The following is a 21,398-nucleotide window of genomic DNA, read 5'->3' as shown; positions in this document are numbered from 1 at the left end:
GTGCCCACCGGGTCTGTCTGGGCGAAGGAGTGCCCACCGGGTCTCCCTCTCACATCCCAGCATGGCTGTTCCGGCCCGCCAAGCAGGTGAGCAGACCACTGGTCGCTCCCCTCCGTGACCCCGGAAGTTCCTACTGAGGGTGACACCCCTTATTCGGCCCGCCCCTCCTGTGGCAGTGCGGTGCCCCTCTCCCCACTCCTCCTGTACGGGGGTGGGAACTGCTCCCCGCAGGTACCCTACCAGAGACCAGCCAGGGCGAGACCACCTCGAGGCCAGGTATCCTGTTGCTGTGGTATCACCCTCACCACCGACAGATACTGCTGGACTCCGCCAGAGTGGGCAGCCACAGCCAACCCCTGACGGCTGCCTCTCCTGGACGGGACCGCAGCTCCATGAGGGCGTCGCCCATCCTGCAGCCGACCCTTGGCCCGGGCTCTGTCAGGTCCGTCCCCAGGACACCCACCACGATGAAGGACAGGCGCCGGGCTGAGTGCCTCCTGGCTCTATACGGCCCTAGCCCCGAGGGCCACCTCTCTCCTAGGGCCCCTATTGAGAAAGGGCTGCCCACCACCCCGCCCTTCAGCTCTGCCAGGACCCATGGTGATCCCGACAGTGACCTACACAGGGAACACACGCCTGACGGCCCGCCCCCTACACCCGGACGCCACCCGTGGCTGCCAGTGTAGCGGGCCCCAGGTGGACCGTAATGTCCCTCACTGTCCATACCCATGAGTAAAGAGATTCTAAGATTGTCGTCACATCTCCCCGTCAGTGTTACTGCACGACACTGTGTGAGACAAACCACCCCTAGTGTCCCTAGCGATGCCCACTTCCCCCTCCCCCCATGCATTAAACAGTAATCCCAAGGAAAGCTCACATTAAACGTTAGTGTTGGTAGTTGGTACAAAGGTGTGAGGTCCCAGTCGCATTCCACGTGTGACCCCCCCCCCCAGTGCAATACACAGTGAACTCCCTCTAAGTATCAGTGTTGTGCCTCTGTCCCTGAGTTGCCATATATTCCACTTCCCCCCCCCCATAGTTCTATCCCATCTATGCCGAGTGAATGTACTAAGGGTTTACTCTCTGTGTCCAGGTTAAGTAGTAATCAAGTGTCACAATAGTGTCTCCCGTCCCTGTCATGCAAGTAGGTAATAAGTGATGTATCTCTCCGTCCCATGTCACATGGGTGTAGCATAAGGCAGCCTACATCTCGTCTATGTCACGCGGATGTGTTATAGTTGATAATATAAGGTTCCACCTGTCATGCAGATGTGATGTGGTTATAAGAGTATATTCCCGTCCCTGTCACGCGATGTGTATGTAGAGATAGACTGTAGTGGAAGTGTTGTGTTACTCCCATCTTTGTGCATATGCCAGTGAGACACACCTGATATATTGTACGTATTACACGTGTATTTCAGTGTGGAATTACCATGTGTAAGTGTGTGATATATTTCTCTATATTGGTTAATATTTTGTATTGACTACAATAGGTTTGGTCACGGATCATAGTGTGTATTGTTCTCTATCTCGCTTTATTGTTAATATACGTGTGCCTTTTATCAGTAAGTGTTTGGGCTTCCCTCCTTGTCTGCATACTCTGGCCCAGTCATGAACAAAGAATCCAAGGCCCGCAACGTACCTGTACCTAAGAAGTCGGAGCCCAGACTATGCTGCATAACAGTGGTGGCTAGCGGAGGTTCTCAATCCGGCAATAGAGCAGCGAGGAAAGAGGAGAAACTGAAAAACATGGCTGCCAAACCACGTTCAACTCCCTAAGTTTTACTCCGAACTATACGATACTGTATACACACCTGCATGTCCATGATCAAAGCTTTATTAGACATAAGCTTCGAGAACGACTGCGAGAATATAGCAGTCACTCTCCCACACCTCAGGAAATTGTATCGAACATTGCCACAAAAATTGTTGTGGAGTTGAAATGGAAGCAGTTCCAACAAACTGTGATGCAGGCCGTCACACCCTCGCTCGGAAAGGTCATCGTCTTTTCCCAGCTAGATGCCCTTACATATAGTGGGAACTTAGATGATAACCCCTATACAAACCCGACACCTTGTTGCCACCTTCTACCCAGAGGTGGATGCCAACACCTTGGACCAGCATGTGTTCAACACCATGTTGAGATCCTCCCCAGCATCATTAGGGAACACTTTACAATCTGCAACCCAAATGGGGACATTGACAAAGCTATCCAGGTTGTGAGGTGCCTACTCACCGCCCACACCATCCCCCAACAAATCTGGGCAGTGAGCCAACTTCCCACACGTAAGCCTCTCCCCACCAAATCCCAGACGCCCCCAGAAACACGGCGCCCGTGGAACCTCCCATCCTACCAAGGCCCATCCCCACCAAGAAGCATCCTAACCCCAGAGAAACCACCAACCTTATCTCCATTAACCCATGGGAGTTGTCCGCATGCAACCACTGCTGCCCCATATATGACATCTGGGAGCAGCTAAAGGCCGCCCAACACAAAGCGACCAACCAGGGGCACTGTGAAGTATTGGCCATTGAAGATGACCATGCCGAGGGCACAGCACCCCCCACAGATGACCCCCAAACCAAGGAGACAGAACTCAGCGGCGAGGGAGAGGATGCCTTATCCCAGCTGGATTTTTAGGATCACCCCCGCATCTCCCTACGGTGGCGGGGGCCACCTCACACAAATACTGCCCCCAGTCTACAATAAAGTAAGGCTGAACGGGGTGAAAACTCGACTGCTGGTTGACATGGGAGCAGCCAGATCAATATCTATACCACCACTTCTACTCCCGACACTCCACAGCCTTCGGCCCTCTCCTCCCCACCTTGGCTCACCTCATAGATATGGGGGATGACCCTCTGCCTATCCCTGGGGAGACACGGGCCCTCCATGTTGAAACACACCAACAAGCGACTTCTCAACATCAGTTCATCATATTCAACTCTACCTGCCGTGCCTACGACGGCTACCTTGGTCTGGATCTACTGCACAAACTCTGAGCCAACATCGACTGCCACAGGCAGCGGCTACATTGCAACAAGTCACCAGATCCACCCTCTCAGCCCCTCTGCACATGCAGCACCACCACACCACCACCCACACCGAACGTCACCATACACCCCACCCCCTCGCTCCTCCTTCCTTCCCTCCAGTGAACCCTCCCTCCCCTCATCCCCCACATTCCTCGCTACCATCGCCTCCACCATCACTGTCCCCCCCCCCCCCGCACCACGAGGCCTGGCTCCCCTTTTATCAATCCGCTGGAAACTACATAGCGTTCTCCCCAACTCCTCTGACAGGCGCCATCGCCTCATGCGTCCTATCGCCCACCTTTCTTCCCCTCCACGTTGCATCAGTACACCTAGCCAACCTTTCCATCTCACCCCTCACCCTCCCTAAGGGACTGGTGGTAGGGGAAATGGAAGAGGCTGAGCCCTGCACTTCCCCTCCAAGCCACCCATCCTTACCCCCCATCCCTGACCACCTCTCGCCCCACCAAACGAACAACCTTAGATACCTCCTCCTGGACTTCCAAGACATCTTCTTGATGGGACCCACGGACATCAGCCATACCACCTTCCTGTCCCACGAGATCCACGCAACAGGACCACCCATCCGCCAACCTTTGCGCATGAAAAATCCGACCCAACAGGCTGAAGAAGACCGGCAGGTCCAGGACATGCTAGATGTCAGCATGGTATCATCCTCTTCAAGCCCACGATCCTACCCCGTCGTCCTAGTAAAAAAGAAGGATGGGACTCTGCGCTTTTGCATGGATTACTGTTGCCTCAACGACATAACAATCAAGGACGCCACCCCCTGCCCAGAATTGACAACTCTCTTGACTCCCTCTACGGTGCATCCTAGTTCTCCACCCTCGATCTCCAATCAGGATACTGGCAAGTCCCCATCCACCCCGAGGACCGAGGGAAGACAGCATTCTCCACTTGCAACAGGAAGCACTATGAGTTCAACGTGCTTCTTTTCGGCCTCTGTAATGCCCCCTTCACGTTCTCCTGATTAATGGAGTCCGTGTTAAGTGGTCTCACTCAAGAAATATGCTTTACCTACCCAGATGACGTCATAATTTTAGCAAGACCAGGGCCAACCATCTCCATCGCCTATGACAGGTTTTTTCCAGGATACGGCAAGCCAGGCATCTAAATGCATCCTGGCCCAGCGCTCAGTCTCCTTCCTGGGTCACGTCATATCCAGAGAAGGCATAGCCCCCAACCCAGAGAAACTCAGGGCTATAGCCGAGCTCCCCCTGCCCCGGAACGTGCATAAGGTCTGCACGTTCATAGCCCTTGCGTCACACTACCAGCACTTTGTGAAAGGGTTCACGACCATCTCCAAACCACTACACGATCTCACCAAAAAGGGGGAACCTTTCACATGGACTGAAGACTGCCTGCAGGCTTTCCGCGCCCTTAAGGACAAATTTATCATGGCCCCTATAGTGGCGTTTTCTCCTAAACCTTCCCCTTCCGTTTGTACACTGACGTGTTGCTAGTGGCAATCAGTGCCATCCTAGCACTAGTACAAGACGGCAAGGAACATATTATTGCCCGCGCCAGCTGCACCCTGAACCAGGTGGAGCAGAACTACACCTCAACCAAGCAGGAATGTTTGGGCATTATCTGGGCCTTTGAGCATTTCCGAGCTTATCTAGCAGGTACCCACGTCACCATCATCACGGATCACCAATCCCTGCAATGGCTGCGCTAGTCGGACACCAAAAACACAAATAATCCGCTGGAGAGAAACTCTTGAGGAATTTAATTTCGACATCGTCTACCGGGCCGGCAAACTCCACACTAATGCCGACACCCCCTTGCCTCCCTGTCAATGCCGTCCAGACCACCTCCATCCTCATGCAATGTTGGCAAGCCAAGGATCACCCCGACTGGGTGCCCACCCACATATTCTCGAAAATACAACAACACGGTGACTACCTGTACACCAACACCACCCTTGACACCCTCACACACCTCCACGCTGCCGATAACGGGATCCACCTTGGCACCAAAAAGCTCTTCCAAATTTTTAATGGCATCTTTTGGTCCCCAAAATCCCTCCAAACTCGCACAACAAGTTGTGCAGTCCTGCAGAGCTTATGCTCTGGGAAAAGACCACTAGGACACCAGCCCCGACTGGCCACATCTAGCCAGCAAGCCCTGGCAGCTGCTATCTGTGGATGTCGTTGGCCCTCTCCCACCTAAGTCGGGCTACAAATATGTAATCACATTCGTGTACACATATTCCAAGTTCTTAATCACGTGTCCGGCAAAAGAACATCACGCCCTCCCTGTCGCTGATGCCCTGACTCGCCACGTGTTCCCGTATTTCAGCATTCCCAGGTCCTCCACTCTGACAATGCCTAGAATTCACAGGAAGCGTCTGGGCCGAGCTATCCATCCTCATTGGCTACGATATCTCACACTTCTCCCTATTGGCCCTAAGGAAACGGCATTTGTGATCTGAGCCACCACACCTTACTTAACCAAGTGCGGACCAGAACTCAAGTTATGCAAAACGATGACTGGCCAGCACATGTCAAAATAGTGCAGTGGGGTATGAACACCTGCCCCCGCAAGGATGGAATCACACCCCATGAACGGGTATTCAACGAGGCACCTCTGCTTCTGCCTCTCCGCCACCACCTGCAAGCACCTGACAACCCCACCTCCTTCGACCCCTTCACCACCTTAAACACAAGCTCCACCATCTACAAACCACACAAGACCTGGCCCCAGACACCACAATTACCAACCCCGACAAACCGGGCAATTTTATTATGGTAGCCACCCTCCCAACACCATCCAAACTAGCCCCCCACTACACGGGCCCCTACAAAACCATAAAAGTCCCAAACCTGTATCAGGTCACTGTCCAGTACCACAACACTACCCGCACCTACAGGAATCGCCACGTACACCACTTTCAGACACCTCCCACACTACCCCAACACCCACACCACCCCTGACTGCACCCCCACCTCCACGCTGGACTCCGACGACTCCTACTCCTGCAACTCTTCCCCTCCCTATCCTCACCCAGCATCCCTATCACAACCACCACCCCCACTCCAGACACATCCCCTCCCTCTCTCACACCCGACTCACCCATAACCACCTCACTTCGCTCTACTCCTGCCACACCGCCACCCTCGAGCTCTGCACCATGCGACAACCCAATGCCATCGTCAACCCACACCTCTCCTGCACCCTGTCCCACCCAACCCACCACCTCCTCACCTCTGCCCTCACCCACAGCCCCTTCCAGCCACCTGCAGACTGCCCATGCTGCTCACACGCCAACTCCAACAACAACCACTTCTGCTGCTGACACCAACGCCAGACCTTCCGCCACCTTTCCCTCACACCCACCCCCGTCGCCACCTCCCCACACCACTACACCACCCACACTCGCGCCCGTGGCCCACTTGTCACCCCCTACACCTGAACTCACTACCACCTGCACCAGGTCAGACCATTTGTCTCTCCCTCCAGCCAGATACACCCGCACACCCTCCCAACCATCGACAGCCCCCCCTAAAACCGTTCCCTTCACCCTCAAATTCAACCATGCCCCGTGGGACATCCCAATCGCCCGCCCCACTAAACCGCTTAGCCATGGACAGCTTCTTAAAAGCAAGGTGGCCTCACCTGTCTTCAGTCTACAGCCAGACACTACTCATCGCATCCTTCTATCTCCGCCACCCAAGATGAAAATCAAACATATTTTCTGGACCCCAGCCCTAGGACGGAAATGCCACCTCAAGGGTACTGTGCAGTTCCTCCACCTTCTGTGGCAGACACCTCTACCATCCACACTCACCGTGGTCTACTCCCCATATCAGCAGCCCAACCAGCCAACACTCCACTGGACAAACCTCCCCCGCCACCTCACGCCCTCGCACCACACCCCCACTGCCCACATTTACCAACTCCAGTCACAGGGACGTGTTTTCCACCCCGGCGATGATGGTGAAATACACGCTTGGTGGAGCAAGCCAGACACCACCACCCCAGGAGGAGGGCACAGGGAGGTGACCCTCACCCCACAAGGAGATGATGGGGAGGCTCTTCCACCCTCTGAGAGGAAACGATATATCTCCCCCGTGACCCAACGCCCCTCTTCCTCGCAGCCGTGCCACCAGGCATTACGCAGTTTGAGTGCACTACACTCCGATGGAGACAGTAATTGCCAGAATCGGGGCAGGACTTGCAACAGTCAAGTCCTAAGCAGGCCCTCAGACGGCATGTCCACCGGATCGGCCTTCACAAGAGGAGGGGACTCCACCAGAGCCTCATGCGCTGCAATACCCCAGGGGAGCAGTGACACAGTAGTGTCATCCGGATCTACTGTGGGAGGAACGACCACCAGTTCTCCTCCCTCTGCCACCCACCTTCGGGAGCAAGCACATCGGCACATCTCCCAGACAACCTTCGCTGGATCTCCCAGGAGGGAAGTGGGCCCAGGGGCAGTATCCACCGGATCTACCTTCGAGGGATAGACCACTGGTTGTCCCCCAGCTTCACCATCCCCTGACAACAGGAGGGCAGAGTCCACTGGACCTGTGGTGCCAGCCAGGAGACCCACCGGGCCTCCGTCTCTGGTCATCCCCAGGACAAGTGGCTTCCCAATGGAGTGTCCTCCAGATCTCCTTCGGCCACTGTTCCGAGTAGGAACCTAGGCAGTGCCCACCAGGTCTGTTTGGGTGAAGGAGCGCCCACCAGGTCTCCCTCTCACATCCCGACATGGAGTTCTGGCTGGGATCGTCTGGGCTGCCAAGCTGGGGAGCAAACCAACAGTCGCTCCCCCTACATTACCCCAGAGGTTCCTACAGAGGGTGATGCTCCATGCTTGGCCTGTCCTTGCTGCGGCAGAGCGAGGCGCCCCTTTCCCTGCTCCTCCTGTGCAGAGGGTGGGAACTGCTCCCCTGCAGGTACCCAGCCAGAGACCAGCCAGGGCGAGACCACCCCGAAGCCAGGCATCCTGTTGCTGCGGCATCACCCTTGCCATGAGCAGAGGCTGCCGGACTCCCGCAGAGCGAGCAGCAGCAGACCACCTCTGATGGCCTCCTCCCCGAGGCAAGACCGCAGCCCCTGGTGCCAACGAGCTGCCCCTACCACCCACCGCAGCTGCCTGACTCCTCCCGACGCAGGTAGCCACAGCCAACCCCTGACGGCTGCCTCTCCTGGACGTGATCGCAGTTCCATGAGGGCGTCACCCGTCCCGCAGCTGACCCCAGGCCTGGGCTTGGTAAGGCCCTCCCCCAAGACACCCACCATGACGAAGGGCAGGCACTGTACTGCGCGCCTTTTGGCCCTATTCGGCCCTAGCCTCGAGGGCCACCTGTCTCCTAGGGCCCCTATTGAGAAAGGGCCGCCCACCACCCCGCCCTTCAGCTCTGCCAGGACCCATGGCGATCCCGACAGTGACCTACATCGGGAACACACTCCTGATGGCCTGCCCCCTACGTCTGACCGCCACCTGTGGCTGCCAGTGTAGCAGGCCCCTGGCAAACCATAGTGCCCCTCACTGCCCATACCCATGAGTAGAGAGACTCTAAGACTGTTGTCGCATCTCCCCATCAGTGTTACTGCACGACCCTGAGTGAGACAGACCTCCTCTAGTGTACCTAGTGATGCCCCTGACCCCCCCCCCACGGTGCAGTAAATAGTAATCCCAAGGAAAGCTCATGTTGAGCGTTAGTGTTGGTACAAAGGTGTGAGGTCCCAGCCACCTTCCACGTGTGACCCCCCCCCCCCAGTGCAATACACAGTGAACTCCCTCTACAGTAAGCATCAGTGTTGTGCCACTGTCCCTGAGTTGCCATATACTCCATGCTTTCTTCCCCCTCCCCATAGTTCTATCCCATGTATGACGAGTGAATGTACTAAGGGTTTACTCTCAGTGTCCAGGTTATGCAGGAATACTATGTCACAATAGTGTCTCCCGTCTCTGTCACTCAAACAGGTAATCAGTGATATATCTCTCCGTTCCATGTCACGTGGGTGTAGCATAAGGCAGCCTATATCTCGTCTATATCACGGGTGTTGTAGTTTATACAAGTTTCCGTCTATGTCACACAGATGTGCATAGCACATCTGTGTGACGTGCTGTGTATATGATATTTCTCCATATTGGTTAATATTTTGTACTGACTGTTTGGTCATGGACCATAGTGAGTATTGTTCTGTATCTCACTTTATTATTTATATACGTGTGCCTTTGATCAGCCAGTGTTTGGGCTTCCCCTCTTTGTCTGCATACTCTGGCCTGGTCGTGAACAAAGAACCCAAGACCCACACCGTACCTGGACCCGAGAAATCAGAGCCCAGACTACACTGCATAACAGTAATATACATGTAGAATTGGTTAGCTGGTGTTTGAGCCCTATCCCTTGTCTGTATACTCTGGCCTGGTCAAAAATAAAGAACCCAAGGCCTGCACCGTATCTGAACTCAAGAAGTTGTGCACAGAATATGTTGCATAACAGTGTGTATCCAAAGCCTGACTGTGTCTATATAATATTGTGTACTGTTATGTCAGGTGTTTTTTGGTCGGCTTCCCGTCCTATTAGCATCTAGGGTATAGCCAGGTTCTTTTTCCAGACCAGGGTTAGGATACAATAGGAGAGGAGCAGGGCATAAAATCTTAGGACAACTACCGTACACGTTTATTATCAAATTCTTTAGGACAACACAGACCTACTATTGTACAGGACTCTATACAAAGTCAAGACTCGGGCTGGCAGATAGGTTATGTGTATCATGCAGGATACTACAGTCTCGAGGATGTAAGACAGACACTGTGCTTGATTTAAGTAAAGATGGTACACACTTCGATCTAGGGCTGCATATATTTCACAGCCTTTACGTTTGTGTCCCGTTTCACCTGAGTGAAGTTACAATATGATTTCCAATGTATAGAGGAATGGATAGACACTTTCACTGGAGTTCCTACTCAGACAGTGACTGTTGACTCTCACTTTCCACTACATGGGCACGTTATATCACAGTCACTGGTAGGTGTGTGAGGGTGAGGGAGCGGGCCAAATGAGGGGGAGGGGGCCAGGGACTCACAGGTGTCAGTAGAGTCCCTTCAGGTGTCCTCTCGTCCAGAGGCCACATGACTACACATAGGGCCGCCGTCTCCCGTCGTGGACTGCGGTCGGGCGTAGTGAAAGGCCCCTCGCTGGCAGGGCTGAGCACAAGGATTTGGCCCTCAGAACTAAGGCCAAACAACCTCTGCAGGTGCTCCTGTAGGCACCCGGGGTGAAGAGGGTGCTGCCCCTTCTCGGGACTGGAAAGGTCGCACCCCAGGGTACTGGGGGCACCATTGAGAGCCCGTTGGCTGCAGTCTCGCTCCCACTGCTCCGCTGTCAGGGTAGGGCTGCAGCATTGCCTTCAGCAGGAGTACAGCAGGCGTTGGTCTCCCTCTGGTGCTTGTTGGATGGAGTACAACCCCAGGGACTGTACAGGGCCTCTCCACCAGTCCTCTATTGGAAAGTTCTCCTTCTGCAGGCTGCCTCAGTCTGGAGACTTAGAGGCGTGACCCACTCTGCCACCAGAGGGGCAGTCCGAGTTAAGGTCATCCTCAGGTTGTGAAGTCGCAGGGGACGAGGGACTTTTGTGGTGTCCCCACCTGGCTCAGCTATCGGCCATCACTGAGGTCCCTTGGGCAACAGGAGGAGGGTGGCTACGGGCCATCCCTTTCCTGTCGGTGCGGCAACCAGCCATCATTAGGGCCCGACTTCCTAACGGGACTGCAGACGAAGTGCGGCTACCAGCCATCACTTGCCTATGGGCGCAGCTACAAGCCATCACAAAAGTCCCGTATGAGGGGTGACGTATAGGCGAGGATCGGCTACAGGGCGTCTCCTGACTACTGGTGCGGCTGCCGGCCATCACCAGTGTCGTGCCCCTTGAGGCAGCTGCAGAAGGTGAGGGGGTGTACCGTTCTCTCCCCATGTGCGGCTGCCAACCGTCACAGGTTCTGCGGATGGGGTGGGCAGCACTAGGAGCGGCTACAGGCCCTCTCTCTGTATGCACAGCTACCGGTCATCGCTGTGATATGCTGCTACTGACAATCACGATTGGACGGCTACAGGTCGTTGCTTTGTTTGAGCAGCTACAGGCCGTCTCTATATTTGTGCGGCTACTGGCCATCACTGGGGTGCTGCCTGGAGCTAAGGCAATAGCTCCACCCCGATCCTGGTGAGGGCTGGCTCAGTCTGAGGGTAATGCACCCGGACTGAGATGTTTGTGCCAGGTGCGATCTGTGGAATAGGGGTGCACTGCCATATGGGATGTATGCCCATATCACACTGATTCGGGCGTGCCCTGTATACCCCTCCATTGTTGCCTCCTGGGGGTGTTGTGATGCCCCCGGTTGCCACGGCTGATATTTCACCACCGTCTTGGTGGGAAAAGTCAGGTCCCCATGGCTGGAGGTCTTGGTGGTGCTGGTGCTGGTGCTGTATGCTGGAGTCAGATGTTGGAGGAGGGTGAACCATTGTGTGGTGGCCAGGTTTTCATCGTGGTGAGGGGTGCAGCTTAGGTAGAGGGTGAAGGAGTGCAGGGGCTGGAGGAGGTGATGAGGCCCACGGATGTGGTGCTTCCAGCCATAGGTTGGTGCCCAGGTGGCTCACTGTATCCTCATGGCTGTAGGTGGTCGCTTTTCAGAGGGTCTCAGCTGAATGCTGGCGACCAAGGCAGGGCTGGTGGCTTTATGCTGGGGAAACGTGCAAGTGTTTTCCCCAGGAATAGGGGTGGGTGGATATTTCAGTTGGGCTTGGTGTAGCATGAAAGTGATGGGGGTTGTGTTGGAGGTGCAGGGGCTGGGGGTGATTGAATCCAGTGGTGGAGGGGTAGGGGAGGGGGTGGCGGTGAATCTGGTGAGAGGACGTGAAAGGCAGCCAGAGTGAGTGATGGTGGTCTTTAAGGTGGGAGTGGGTGGCGAGGTAGGAGTGTGGCCTCGTGGTGCTTTGGCTGCAAGTAGTGTGGTGTTGGGTTGGGCGGTGTTGGGTAGCGGCGTCTAAGGTGGGGGTTTGGGGGCAGAGGAGGAAGGTGAGGTGATGACGGGGGAGGCGATGGGGAGGTGAAGGCGGCAGAGGGTGGTGTGTGGGTGTGCTAGGGCGTGCTGGTTGTGGATGGTTTTGGTGTGCCCGGGCTGTGTGGTGGTGGCGGGGCAGCAGGTAAGGTGGTGTGAGTGTGAGGTGTGAGGGTCGAAGGAGGTGGTGGCAAAGGGGTGGGGAGGGTTGGCTGGGGGGAGTGATTTGCAGTGGCAGTGAGGCGGGAGGTGAGGTGGCGTGAGAAGTGGAAGGTGAAGGAACTGGTGGTGAGGGAGTGGGGGATGATGGGAGGGAGGAGGAGGGCATAATGTAGCAATTGCAGGAGTCGGGAGAGGGGTCTGGCTTGGCGAGTGGAGGCGGGGTGGTGCTGGAGGTGGGCAGGGTAGGGCGAGGGGAGGCAGGGGTGTGGAACGGTCACACGTGGAGATTTCTGTACGTGCGTGGAGTGTTATGGTAATCTGTGGTCACTTGGTAGGGGTTAGGGACGTGGGTGATGGTGTATGGGCCCATAAAGCAGAGGGAGAGTTTATGGGGAATCGGCAGTTTTGCAACCATCACGGAATCACCTGGTTTGTAGGGGCTTGAGGGGGTGGCGTCGAGTTGGAGGTCCAGGCCGTTTTGCAGGTGGTGAAGTCGCTTCTTGAGGTGGTGGAGGGGGTCGGACGTGGGGGACGTGGTGGGAGGCTGTATGTGTCAGCATAGTGGCAGGAGAAGGGGGGCTCTCCCGAATATCCCCTAGTGAGGGGATATACTGTCTTCTCGGGGGCAGGAGTTGGTTCCCCACTGGACAGTTTTAACGTGGGCTGGCCAATCTTCGTTTTCAGTTTCCTCAGTTCTGGTGTGTACTTGGTTCACGAGGGTGCAGTGGCTCCTTTCACAAACTCCGTTCCCCTACGGCCAGAATGGGGAGGAGTGGGAGATGCGGTAGCCGAATATGTTGGCTAGCTCCCGCCAGATGTTGCTGGTGAGCTCGGGGGCATTGTCCGAGTGTAGGGCCTGGGGAATTCCAAAGTAGGGAAAGACGTGGCAGATTAGGGCATCAGCCATGATGATGGAGTGGTGTTCCTTGGCCGGGCATGTGATGAAGAATTTGGAATACATATCCACGAAGGTGATGATGTAATGGTATCCTGATTTGGGTGGTAGGGGCCCCACTATATCCACAGAGAGTAGCTGCCAAGGCTTGTGGGCAGTTATACCTCCTGATGGGCCGGCCGTGCAGATGGCATCCTTGCCCAATGCACAGGCCCGGCAGGACTGGGTGACTTGTTTGGCCAGGTTGGTGGAGTTGGGGGTCCAATAGGCAATGCTGAACACCTGCATGAGTTTCTTGATAACTAGGTGGATCCCGTTGTCGGAGTGAAGGTGTCTCATGGTATCCAAGGCAGTGTCAGGGTTGAGGATGATGCGCCTGATGGGGTGAACAAGTGGTCACCCTGCTGGTGGAGTTTGGCGAACAAATGGGATGGAATCCAGGGAGGCAGTCATTGTCACACCACTGTTGAATGATTTCTGTCTCAAGTTGGATCTCTTGGATGGGCAGGCAAGAGAGTGATTTGACATTAATGTGGAGCTTGCTGGGGTGGTAGGAGATCTCATAGTTGAATTCCTCCAATGTCTCCCTCCATCTAATAAGTTGGGCATTATGGGTGTCGGACTGTTGTAGCCATTGGAGCAACTGGTGGTCAGACGGCGGTAATAATCGTGACATTGGTAGGCCTGGAAATGCTCCAAGGCCCATACGATGCCCAGGCATTCTCGTTTGGTGGCAGCATAGTTCCCTTCAGCCTGGTTAAGGGTGTTTCTGACACAGGCGATGATGTGCTCTCACCCTTCCTGGACTTCTGCAAGGGGAGCACCAATCGTGATCAGGGAGATGTCGGTGTATAATTGGAATGGCAGGGTGTAGTCAGTGAAGGCGACGACTGGGGCAGTAATGAGTTTGTTCTTGAGTTCTTGGAAAGCAGCCCTCTGCTCATCAGTCCAGGTAAAGGGTTTTCCCTTCTGGGTCAGGTCATGGAGGGGTTTGGTGATATTGGCTAAACCCTTTACAAAACATCAGTAGTACGAGGTAAGGCCCAGGAAGGCTCGGACATCTTGTATGTCTCGTGACAGGGGGAGCTCCGTGATGGGGCGCAGCTTGTTGGGGTCGGGTGATATTCCATCTTTCGAGATGATATGCCCCGGGAAAGCAACAGTCCATGCAGCCAGGACACATTTGGAAGGCCGGAGCTCGAGGCCTGCCTGGTGGATGCATTGAAAAACTTTCCTAAGGCATTGAAGGTGGTCGGCCCATGTTTTGCTGAAAATGATGATATCATCCAGGTATGCCAGGCAGATTTCCCAGGTGAGGCCACTCTGGATGGACTCCATCAATCAGGAGAAGGTGGTGGGGGCGTTGCAGAGCCCGAATGGCAGGATGTTGAATTCGTATTGTTTTCCATTACTTGTGGAAAACGCTGTTTTTCCTCTATCCTCGGGGTGTACGGGGACCTGCCAATACCATGACTGGAGATCCAGGTTAGAGAACCAGGAGGCACCGTGCAGGGAGTCGAGGGAGTCATCAGTCCTGGGAAGTGGGGTGGCATCTTTGATGGTCACGTCATTGAGACGGCCGTCATCCACGTAGAATCGCATGGTACCGTCTTTTCTTCTTGACGAGGACAACTAGAGAGGACCAGGGGGTGATGGAAAGTGAAACAACACCGGCATCGAGCATTTCCTGGACCTGCCAGTCTTCCTCAGCTCATTGTTTCGGGTTTTTCCGCCGGGATGGCTGGCTGATAGGCAGTCCTGTGGTGTGTATTTTGTGCACCAGGTAGGTGGTGTGGCCGATGTCCATGGGTCCTGACGCAAAGAAATCTTGAAAGTCCAGAAGATGACAGAGAGTGTCGGCTTGGTGAGGTGAGAGGTGCCTGGGTGTAGAGGGCAGTGGAGTGGGGAAGGAGGGGGGGTGCATGGCTCTGCTTCTTCCATTTCTCCTACTACAAGCCCCTTAGGTAGCGTGAAGGGGAGTTGTGGTGATGTTGGCGATTCAGACTGCCGCGATGTGAGGGGGGAGGAAGGTGGGGGATAGGAGGCAGGCCGAGAGGGTTCTGGTTGGCAGGTTTGGGGAGAATAGGACAGATGTTCCTGTAGGCCTGTTCAATGGTAACCATGCTTCATGATGAGGAGGGACCGTGACAGTGGATGTGGTGGTGGCAGGGAAGGTGGGGCGAGTGGGGGGGCTGGGGAGGGGATCAGGGGAGGGGGAAGGGGCGGGTGGTGCGTAGTGCTGGGGAGGGGCGGAAGGGTTTTGTAGGTGCACAGGGATTGTGGGGGATCAGGGGAGGGGACTGGGGACTCCTGAAACTGGAATTGCCGTTTGTGGCAATTGATGGTTGCTCACAGTTTCTGTAGGAGATCCAGTCCCAGATATCCATCGTAGGTACGACAAGCTGAGTCAAAAACGATGAATTTGTGTTGGGTGGAGACTTATTGGTGGGCGTCGGTGTGTAGGGCCCAGGTTTCCCCACGGATGAGTGAGGGCCGTCCCCTGCATCTACTAGATGAGTCGACGTAGGGAAAAGTGGGCCAAAAGCCGAGTAGACATGGCTATTGAGGCACGATCTGCCCGCTCCCGTACCGACCAGAAGACTCACTCTTACCCCGTTCAGTCTCATCTTATCGTAGACTGGGGGGCGATATTTATGAGAGGTGGCCCCCGCCACCGTGGGGAGGTGCAGGGGCGGGCCTAAAAATCCAGCTGCTGTGGGATCTCATCTTCCTCATGCTCCATTTCCCCGGGGTCAGTGTCTCCGGTTGGTGCAGTGTCATCCTCGGGGCCCTCGTTCTCCAGAGATGACACTTTGCGTTGGCCTGGGGTGCTTACTGTAGTTTGTGCTGGGTGGCTTTGAGTTGCTCCTGGATATTGTGAAGTGGACACCGGTGGCTACATACGGAGAACTCCCAAGGGTTGATTGAAATTAGATTCTGGTTCTCCTTGTAGCCAGGGCGCTTGTTTGTGGTGTGTGCCCTAGGTAGGTTCGGTGTTAGTGGAGGGTTGTTGTGGGCTGGTGGTGGCCGAGGCTTGTTGGGTGGAGCTGGTTTATTTGTAGGGAACTTGCTAACCACATTGATTTGTTGAGGGGTGGAACGAGAGGTTAGGAGTCAGTGAGTCAACTGGATGTCCCTGTCCAGATCTCCCGTAGGGTCGTGTATGGTGAAGTGCTCCTTGACCATACTGGGGAGAACTCTGAGGAGGGTATTGAAGGTATGCTGTTCCCGGGTTTCTGTGTCTGCCTTCGGGTATGTGGCAGTGATGAGTTGCCTGGCCAGGATAAGGGTGTAATCCAGGTTCCCGTCATAAATTAAACAGTCAAGTTGTGACAGCAGCACCACTCTTCCCAGGGAGGGTGTGATGGCTTAAACTACTGTCTTAGTGAAATTTGCCCATGTCAGTTAGGGGACGACTTTGGGTGCGATACTGGCCGCTGCTTTGCCCAAAAGTGGTAGGGTGACTGCAATTTTCTGTCTATCGTCCTAGAAACCAATGTCTAGCAGCGGCTTGACTATGGATAGGTACGTGTGTATGTCGCACTTTTCCTAGTCGAATTTGGGCAATTGTACGTGCGGTTTTATTGCCATATTGGTGTTTTCCCTGTTTTGCTCGTTTCTGTATTCTGCCTGGTCAAGAACCAGCACTGTCCACCAGTGTTGTGCTAGGTGTTTTTAGGTCAGCTTCCCGTCCTATTAACACCCAAGGTATAGCCGGGTTCTTTTTCCAAACCGGGGTTAGGATGAAATAGGAGGGGAACAGGGCATAAAAACTAAGGACAACTACTGTACATGTATATTACCAAATTCTTTAAGACAACACAGACAATTACACAGGACTCTATACAATGCCAAGACTCAAGCTGGCAGATAGGTTATGTGTATCACGCAGGATATTTACAGCCTCGAGGATGTAAGATAGGCACTGTGCTTGATTTACGTAAAAATGGTACACAATTTGATCTAGGGCTACATATATTTCACAGCCTTTAGGTTCATGCCCCGTTTCACTTAAGTGGAGTTAGAGTAGAATATGATTTCCAGTGTATACAGGAATTACTTGAATTACTTGAAGAAGTCTAGAGGCCAAGGCCTCCCAGTCATGGTGGTCCACCGCTACGCCCCAGTCCTGTGTCCCTTTGCTTGAGGTCCAGCTGGTCCGGGATAGAGTTTGAGACTGCCCTGCAGAGTTAGCTGTAACCCGTGACAGGAGGTTCGTCTGGTATCTCCGCCAGGAATCTGTTCAGATCTCTCTTGAAGGCTTCTACTGAGCAGCCCTTTTTGTCTCTCGGTTCTTTGGGGAGGCAGTTAAAGATTTTTGGTCCATTTATGTTGAAACTGTATCCTAAGAGGGTTTTAATCTTGTGTGGTGCCTGGCTGGGTGGTGCTCTTCTTGCACACTGCCGTCCAGCACGGTCACTTGGATGTAGAACTATTCCTGGTGGATTTGGAACTAGTCCCTCCAGGATGTTCCAGACATAGATGGCAATATATCTTTCTCTCCTTCTCTGTTGAGAGTACATTTTCAGGGATTTTAGCCTGCTCCAGTAGTCAAGTGATTTCATTCCCCTGATCTGGCGTGTGAAGAGACGCTGGACAGATTCTAGGGCTTGAATGTCTGCAACCTTATGGGGTGACCAGAGCTGGCTGCAGCAATCCAGGATGGATTGGACAAGAGCCTTCCATTGGGTTACAAGGCATTCCGCTTCTCTTGTACCGAAAGTTCTTAGTATCCACCCAGCTACTTTGTTTGCTTTCTTTACCGTTTTCTGACAGTGGCGCTGAAATTTTCCATATTCACTAAGATAAACTCCCAGGCACTGGACCTCCCTGCTGGTGCTTATGGCTTGTCCATCTTCAGTGTAGATATCTGTAGGGCTTTTTAGATTTTCTAAGGGACCACATCTTAGTAGCTCAAATTTATCATTGTTAAAGACCATGTTGTTTTTCCTTGCCCAGTTATATACAGTAATCAGATCCTTTTGTAGTTCCTTCACATCCTCTAGTGAGTTGACATTTTGATTGGTGTTTGTATCATCAGCAAATGATAAGAGTGTAGAGTGCTGAATCCCTTCATCAATGTCCATCATCAGTACAAGGAAAAGAAGTGGCCCCGATACTGAGCCCTGCGGTACCCCGCTAACTACCGGTCTTTCTGACGATGACGCTCAATTTGCTTTGACAGTCTGGCTTTGGGAGGACAAGAAGTCAAGGAACCAGATGCCAAGATTACCAGAGATTCCCAAGGTTCTCAGCTTGTGGAGAAGTATTCCATGATCAACCTTGTCAAAGACCTTGGCAAAATCAAGGAATACCACATCCATGTTATTGCCAGCTGCCAGTTGGTTTAGTAAGTGATCGTGATGTTGTAGTAGCTAAGAGAGACATGTCCTCCCTGTACGAAAACCATGTTGACTATTGTTCATTAGCTTTTGGTCCTCTAGGTAGTCAACAATATGATTCCTTACAATCTTTTCAAATATTATGATTATGTGGGATGTTAAGGCCACTGAACGATAGTTTTTGGAAAGACCTCTTTCTCCCCCTTTGTGTATTGGTGTTATTGTGGTTCTTTTCAGGTCTTTGGGTATTTTCCCTGTGTCCAGTGATCTGCGCCAGGAAAGGTATAAGAGTCGTGCAAGAGCGTCCTTACATTTCTTTAGGAGTACTGCTGGGATTCCATCCAGACCTGGTGCTGAACTAGACTTTAATTCATCAATTGCCTTGAAAACGTCCTCCTCACTGAAGCTAATGTCTGTCAGGGTATGTTGCTGTTGTCTGGCTGGGTCAGTCCTGAAGAAAAGTTGTGGGTCATGGATGATCACTGAGTTGTTCGGTTTACTGTAGACTGCTTCATATTGGTTAGCAAGAATGTGGCATATTTCATGTGGGTCCGTTACCAGGTCACCTTCTGACAGCAGAGGCCCGATTTGAGATTTAGTTCTGGAGTACCTTTTTGTATATGAGAAGAAATACTTGGGATTACTCTTGATCTTTGTCACAGCCTTGGTTTCTTCCCTCCTTCGTTGATCGTCATAAGAGTCTTTTAGTCTTCTCTCAGTGTTTGTTATTTTTAGTTCTAGTTTTGCTTTTCTTTGGACATTGGTTGTTAAGTTTAGCTGTTTTCGTACAGTTGTCCTTTTTCTCAGGAGTATTTTTCTAGTCCGTGGTATTGCTTTGGTTCTGGTTGATCCAGATGTCTTCTTTGGTGGTATCCAGTTCTTGCACACTTGGAGAAGTGTACAGTAGATAAGAATGTCTCCAGTGTACCATCAACACCTTTGTTTTCTAGGGCCATGAACCAATTTAGCTGCAACAGGTTTTCGTTGACTTTATCCCATTCAATATGGTCGTGGAAGAAGTTTAGGGCACCTAGGTCTTGAGCATTTATTTTTGCATCAGTTAAATATTTTCCGTCTTTTCTGCCCTGTGTTCCTATTTTGATGAGACTGTGATCTGACCAGATGGTTTTTTCTAACTGGTAGCCATGTATTAGTTCATGGTTATTTGTGAATACTAGATCTAATATATTCTTACCTTTTGTGGGCTTCGCTATGACTTGGGAGAGGAAGTACTTGTCTGCAAGGTTTATTAGATCATTTGCTTGCTCTTGTTCATTATGTGTGTCCCCTGTTATTTTTCTTGATGGCCACTGCATTATGGAGAAGTTTAAGTCTCCTGTTATGATTATGTCTGGTACTGGTGCCGAGAGGGAATCAAGTGCCATTTCTACTGCTCTAGTTGCAGTCTGGAAGTTTTCCTTGGTGCAGTTTGGAGGAAGGTATATGTTGACCAAGACTGTGGCTATTCTCTTGATATGGATAATATTTACTTCAACTTGCCCATTCGAGAATGAGGGTAAAGTATCAACAGTTGTGGCCAGATCATTTCTTATATAAGATATGACACCCCCACGACTTCGCCCAATCCTCTCAGTTCTGAATGGTGATGTAATTTTCTAATTGTGTCTCAGCATCATAGATTTCTTTTGAGAGGTGTGACTCTGTTAACGCAGTAAAGGCATACTTTTCCTCTTTGGATACTTCTGAGATGAATAGTACCTTGCTTTGGTTACATTTTGCATACAAGCCTTGAATATTGCCTAACAGGACATTTTCTAGTGTGCCAGGGAAACCTCTGGATCTGGGGATTCTGGGGTAGACAGGATTGAGGTTGGTTTTGGATTTAAGCCGGCTGGTTTGCTGTCACGTAATTTGTTATTATGGTAGATTGGGCCTCCATGGCTTTTGTGAGGGTATCTAAAGTTGTTTTCATTCCTGTCATGAACTCTAAAAAAGCAGGGACAGCATTGGCAGAAAGGGGATGGTGAATTTCATTAGTGTTCTTGAGGGGCAACCATGGCGCAGACTTAGTGGTTGCTCGATTAATTGGAGTTCTTTTGGTTCCTTTATGTGGGCATGTTTGCAATTTCTATCAAAGCATTCCTGATTCTTGACAGAGGATTCACATAGTAAGAGGTGAGTGAACCTACAGTTTTTACCCAGCTTGCAACTTAACCCCTACACCGCGGGCATGTTTACCGATGTTTTGCGTGTGCCGCGGGGTTATTCGGGCTCTAACAGACTCTCAAAAAATATTTGCCAAAAATCAGTTATTAGTCCTAGAATATTAAAATTAAATATGCTTATGGCACATACCTTCAGCTTTCTCCTGGAATGTTTGTTGAGCCTTCGTCAGTTACCGTAGGACTTGTGGAGACCTCTGAAGTTGGGTAACGAATTCTCCACTTTACACTTCCCAACAACCCGTAATATGATTACCACAGCCAGATATTAACACTATGAACACTACTCTATGATTTTCAAGTAGTTTGGGATCCATACTCCAAAAAAAAAAAACACTGTGAAAGCAATGAAAATTATGAGCGCGTCTGACCGTCGCACTTGCGCTAGTTCGCTCTTGGTACTCTGTCATTCATAAAACCCCTCACACTTTATATTTCTATTACTGTATAACACTTATATATATCTACAGTCTTTATCCATAAGTTTCCTTCCGTATTATTAGTTTATTGTCACTGTAGGGATTCAATTTCTTTCAGTAAAATACGTAGCATTCACTTTCTCGTCCTGTATACTAGCATTGAGAGTGAATGTCACTTTCATCTTCACTCTCATAACTCATAGTATTCAGACATGCTAGAGTGAAATTTTCACTTTCATTACTTCTAGGGTATATACTCGTATTCTTATAATACTACTCATTTACATTTCTATTTACGTTCTCTATTTTATTTACGTTATATACATTTCT

At 52.1% G+C, this 21,398-nt stretch overlaps 1 protein-coding gene across 1 annotated transcript; it reads left to right on the top strand.

Annotated features, from left to right (window-relative positions):
- The first annotated feature begins 4,127 nt into the window (after positions 1-4,127).
- LOC145415016 (uncharacterized) lies at positions 4,128-4,517 on the top strand. Its single transcript, XM_080284433.1, has one exon. It carries the CDS (start codon positions 4,128-4,130, stop codon positions 4,515-4,517), a length of 390 nt encoding a protein of 129 aa, XP_080140559.1.
- The last annotated feature ends 16,881 nt before the right edge of the window (positions 4,518-21,398 follow it).

This window comes from Coenobita brevimanus, chromosome 101 (genome assembly GCF_032717465.1).
Source record: "Coenobita brevimanus isolate Jiangsu-jjx chromosome 101, ASM3271746v2, whole genome shotgun sequence".
Taxonomy (NCBI): Eukaryota; Metazoa; Arthropoda; class Malacostraca; order Decapoda; family Coenobitidae; genus Coenobita; species Coenobita brevimanus.
The sequence above is the reverse complement of the archived record's forward strand: the minus strand, read 5'-3'. Positions and strand labels throughout refer to the sequence as shown.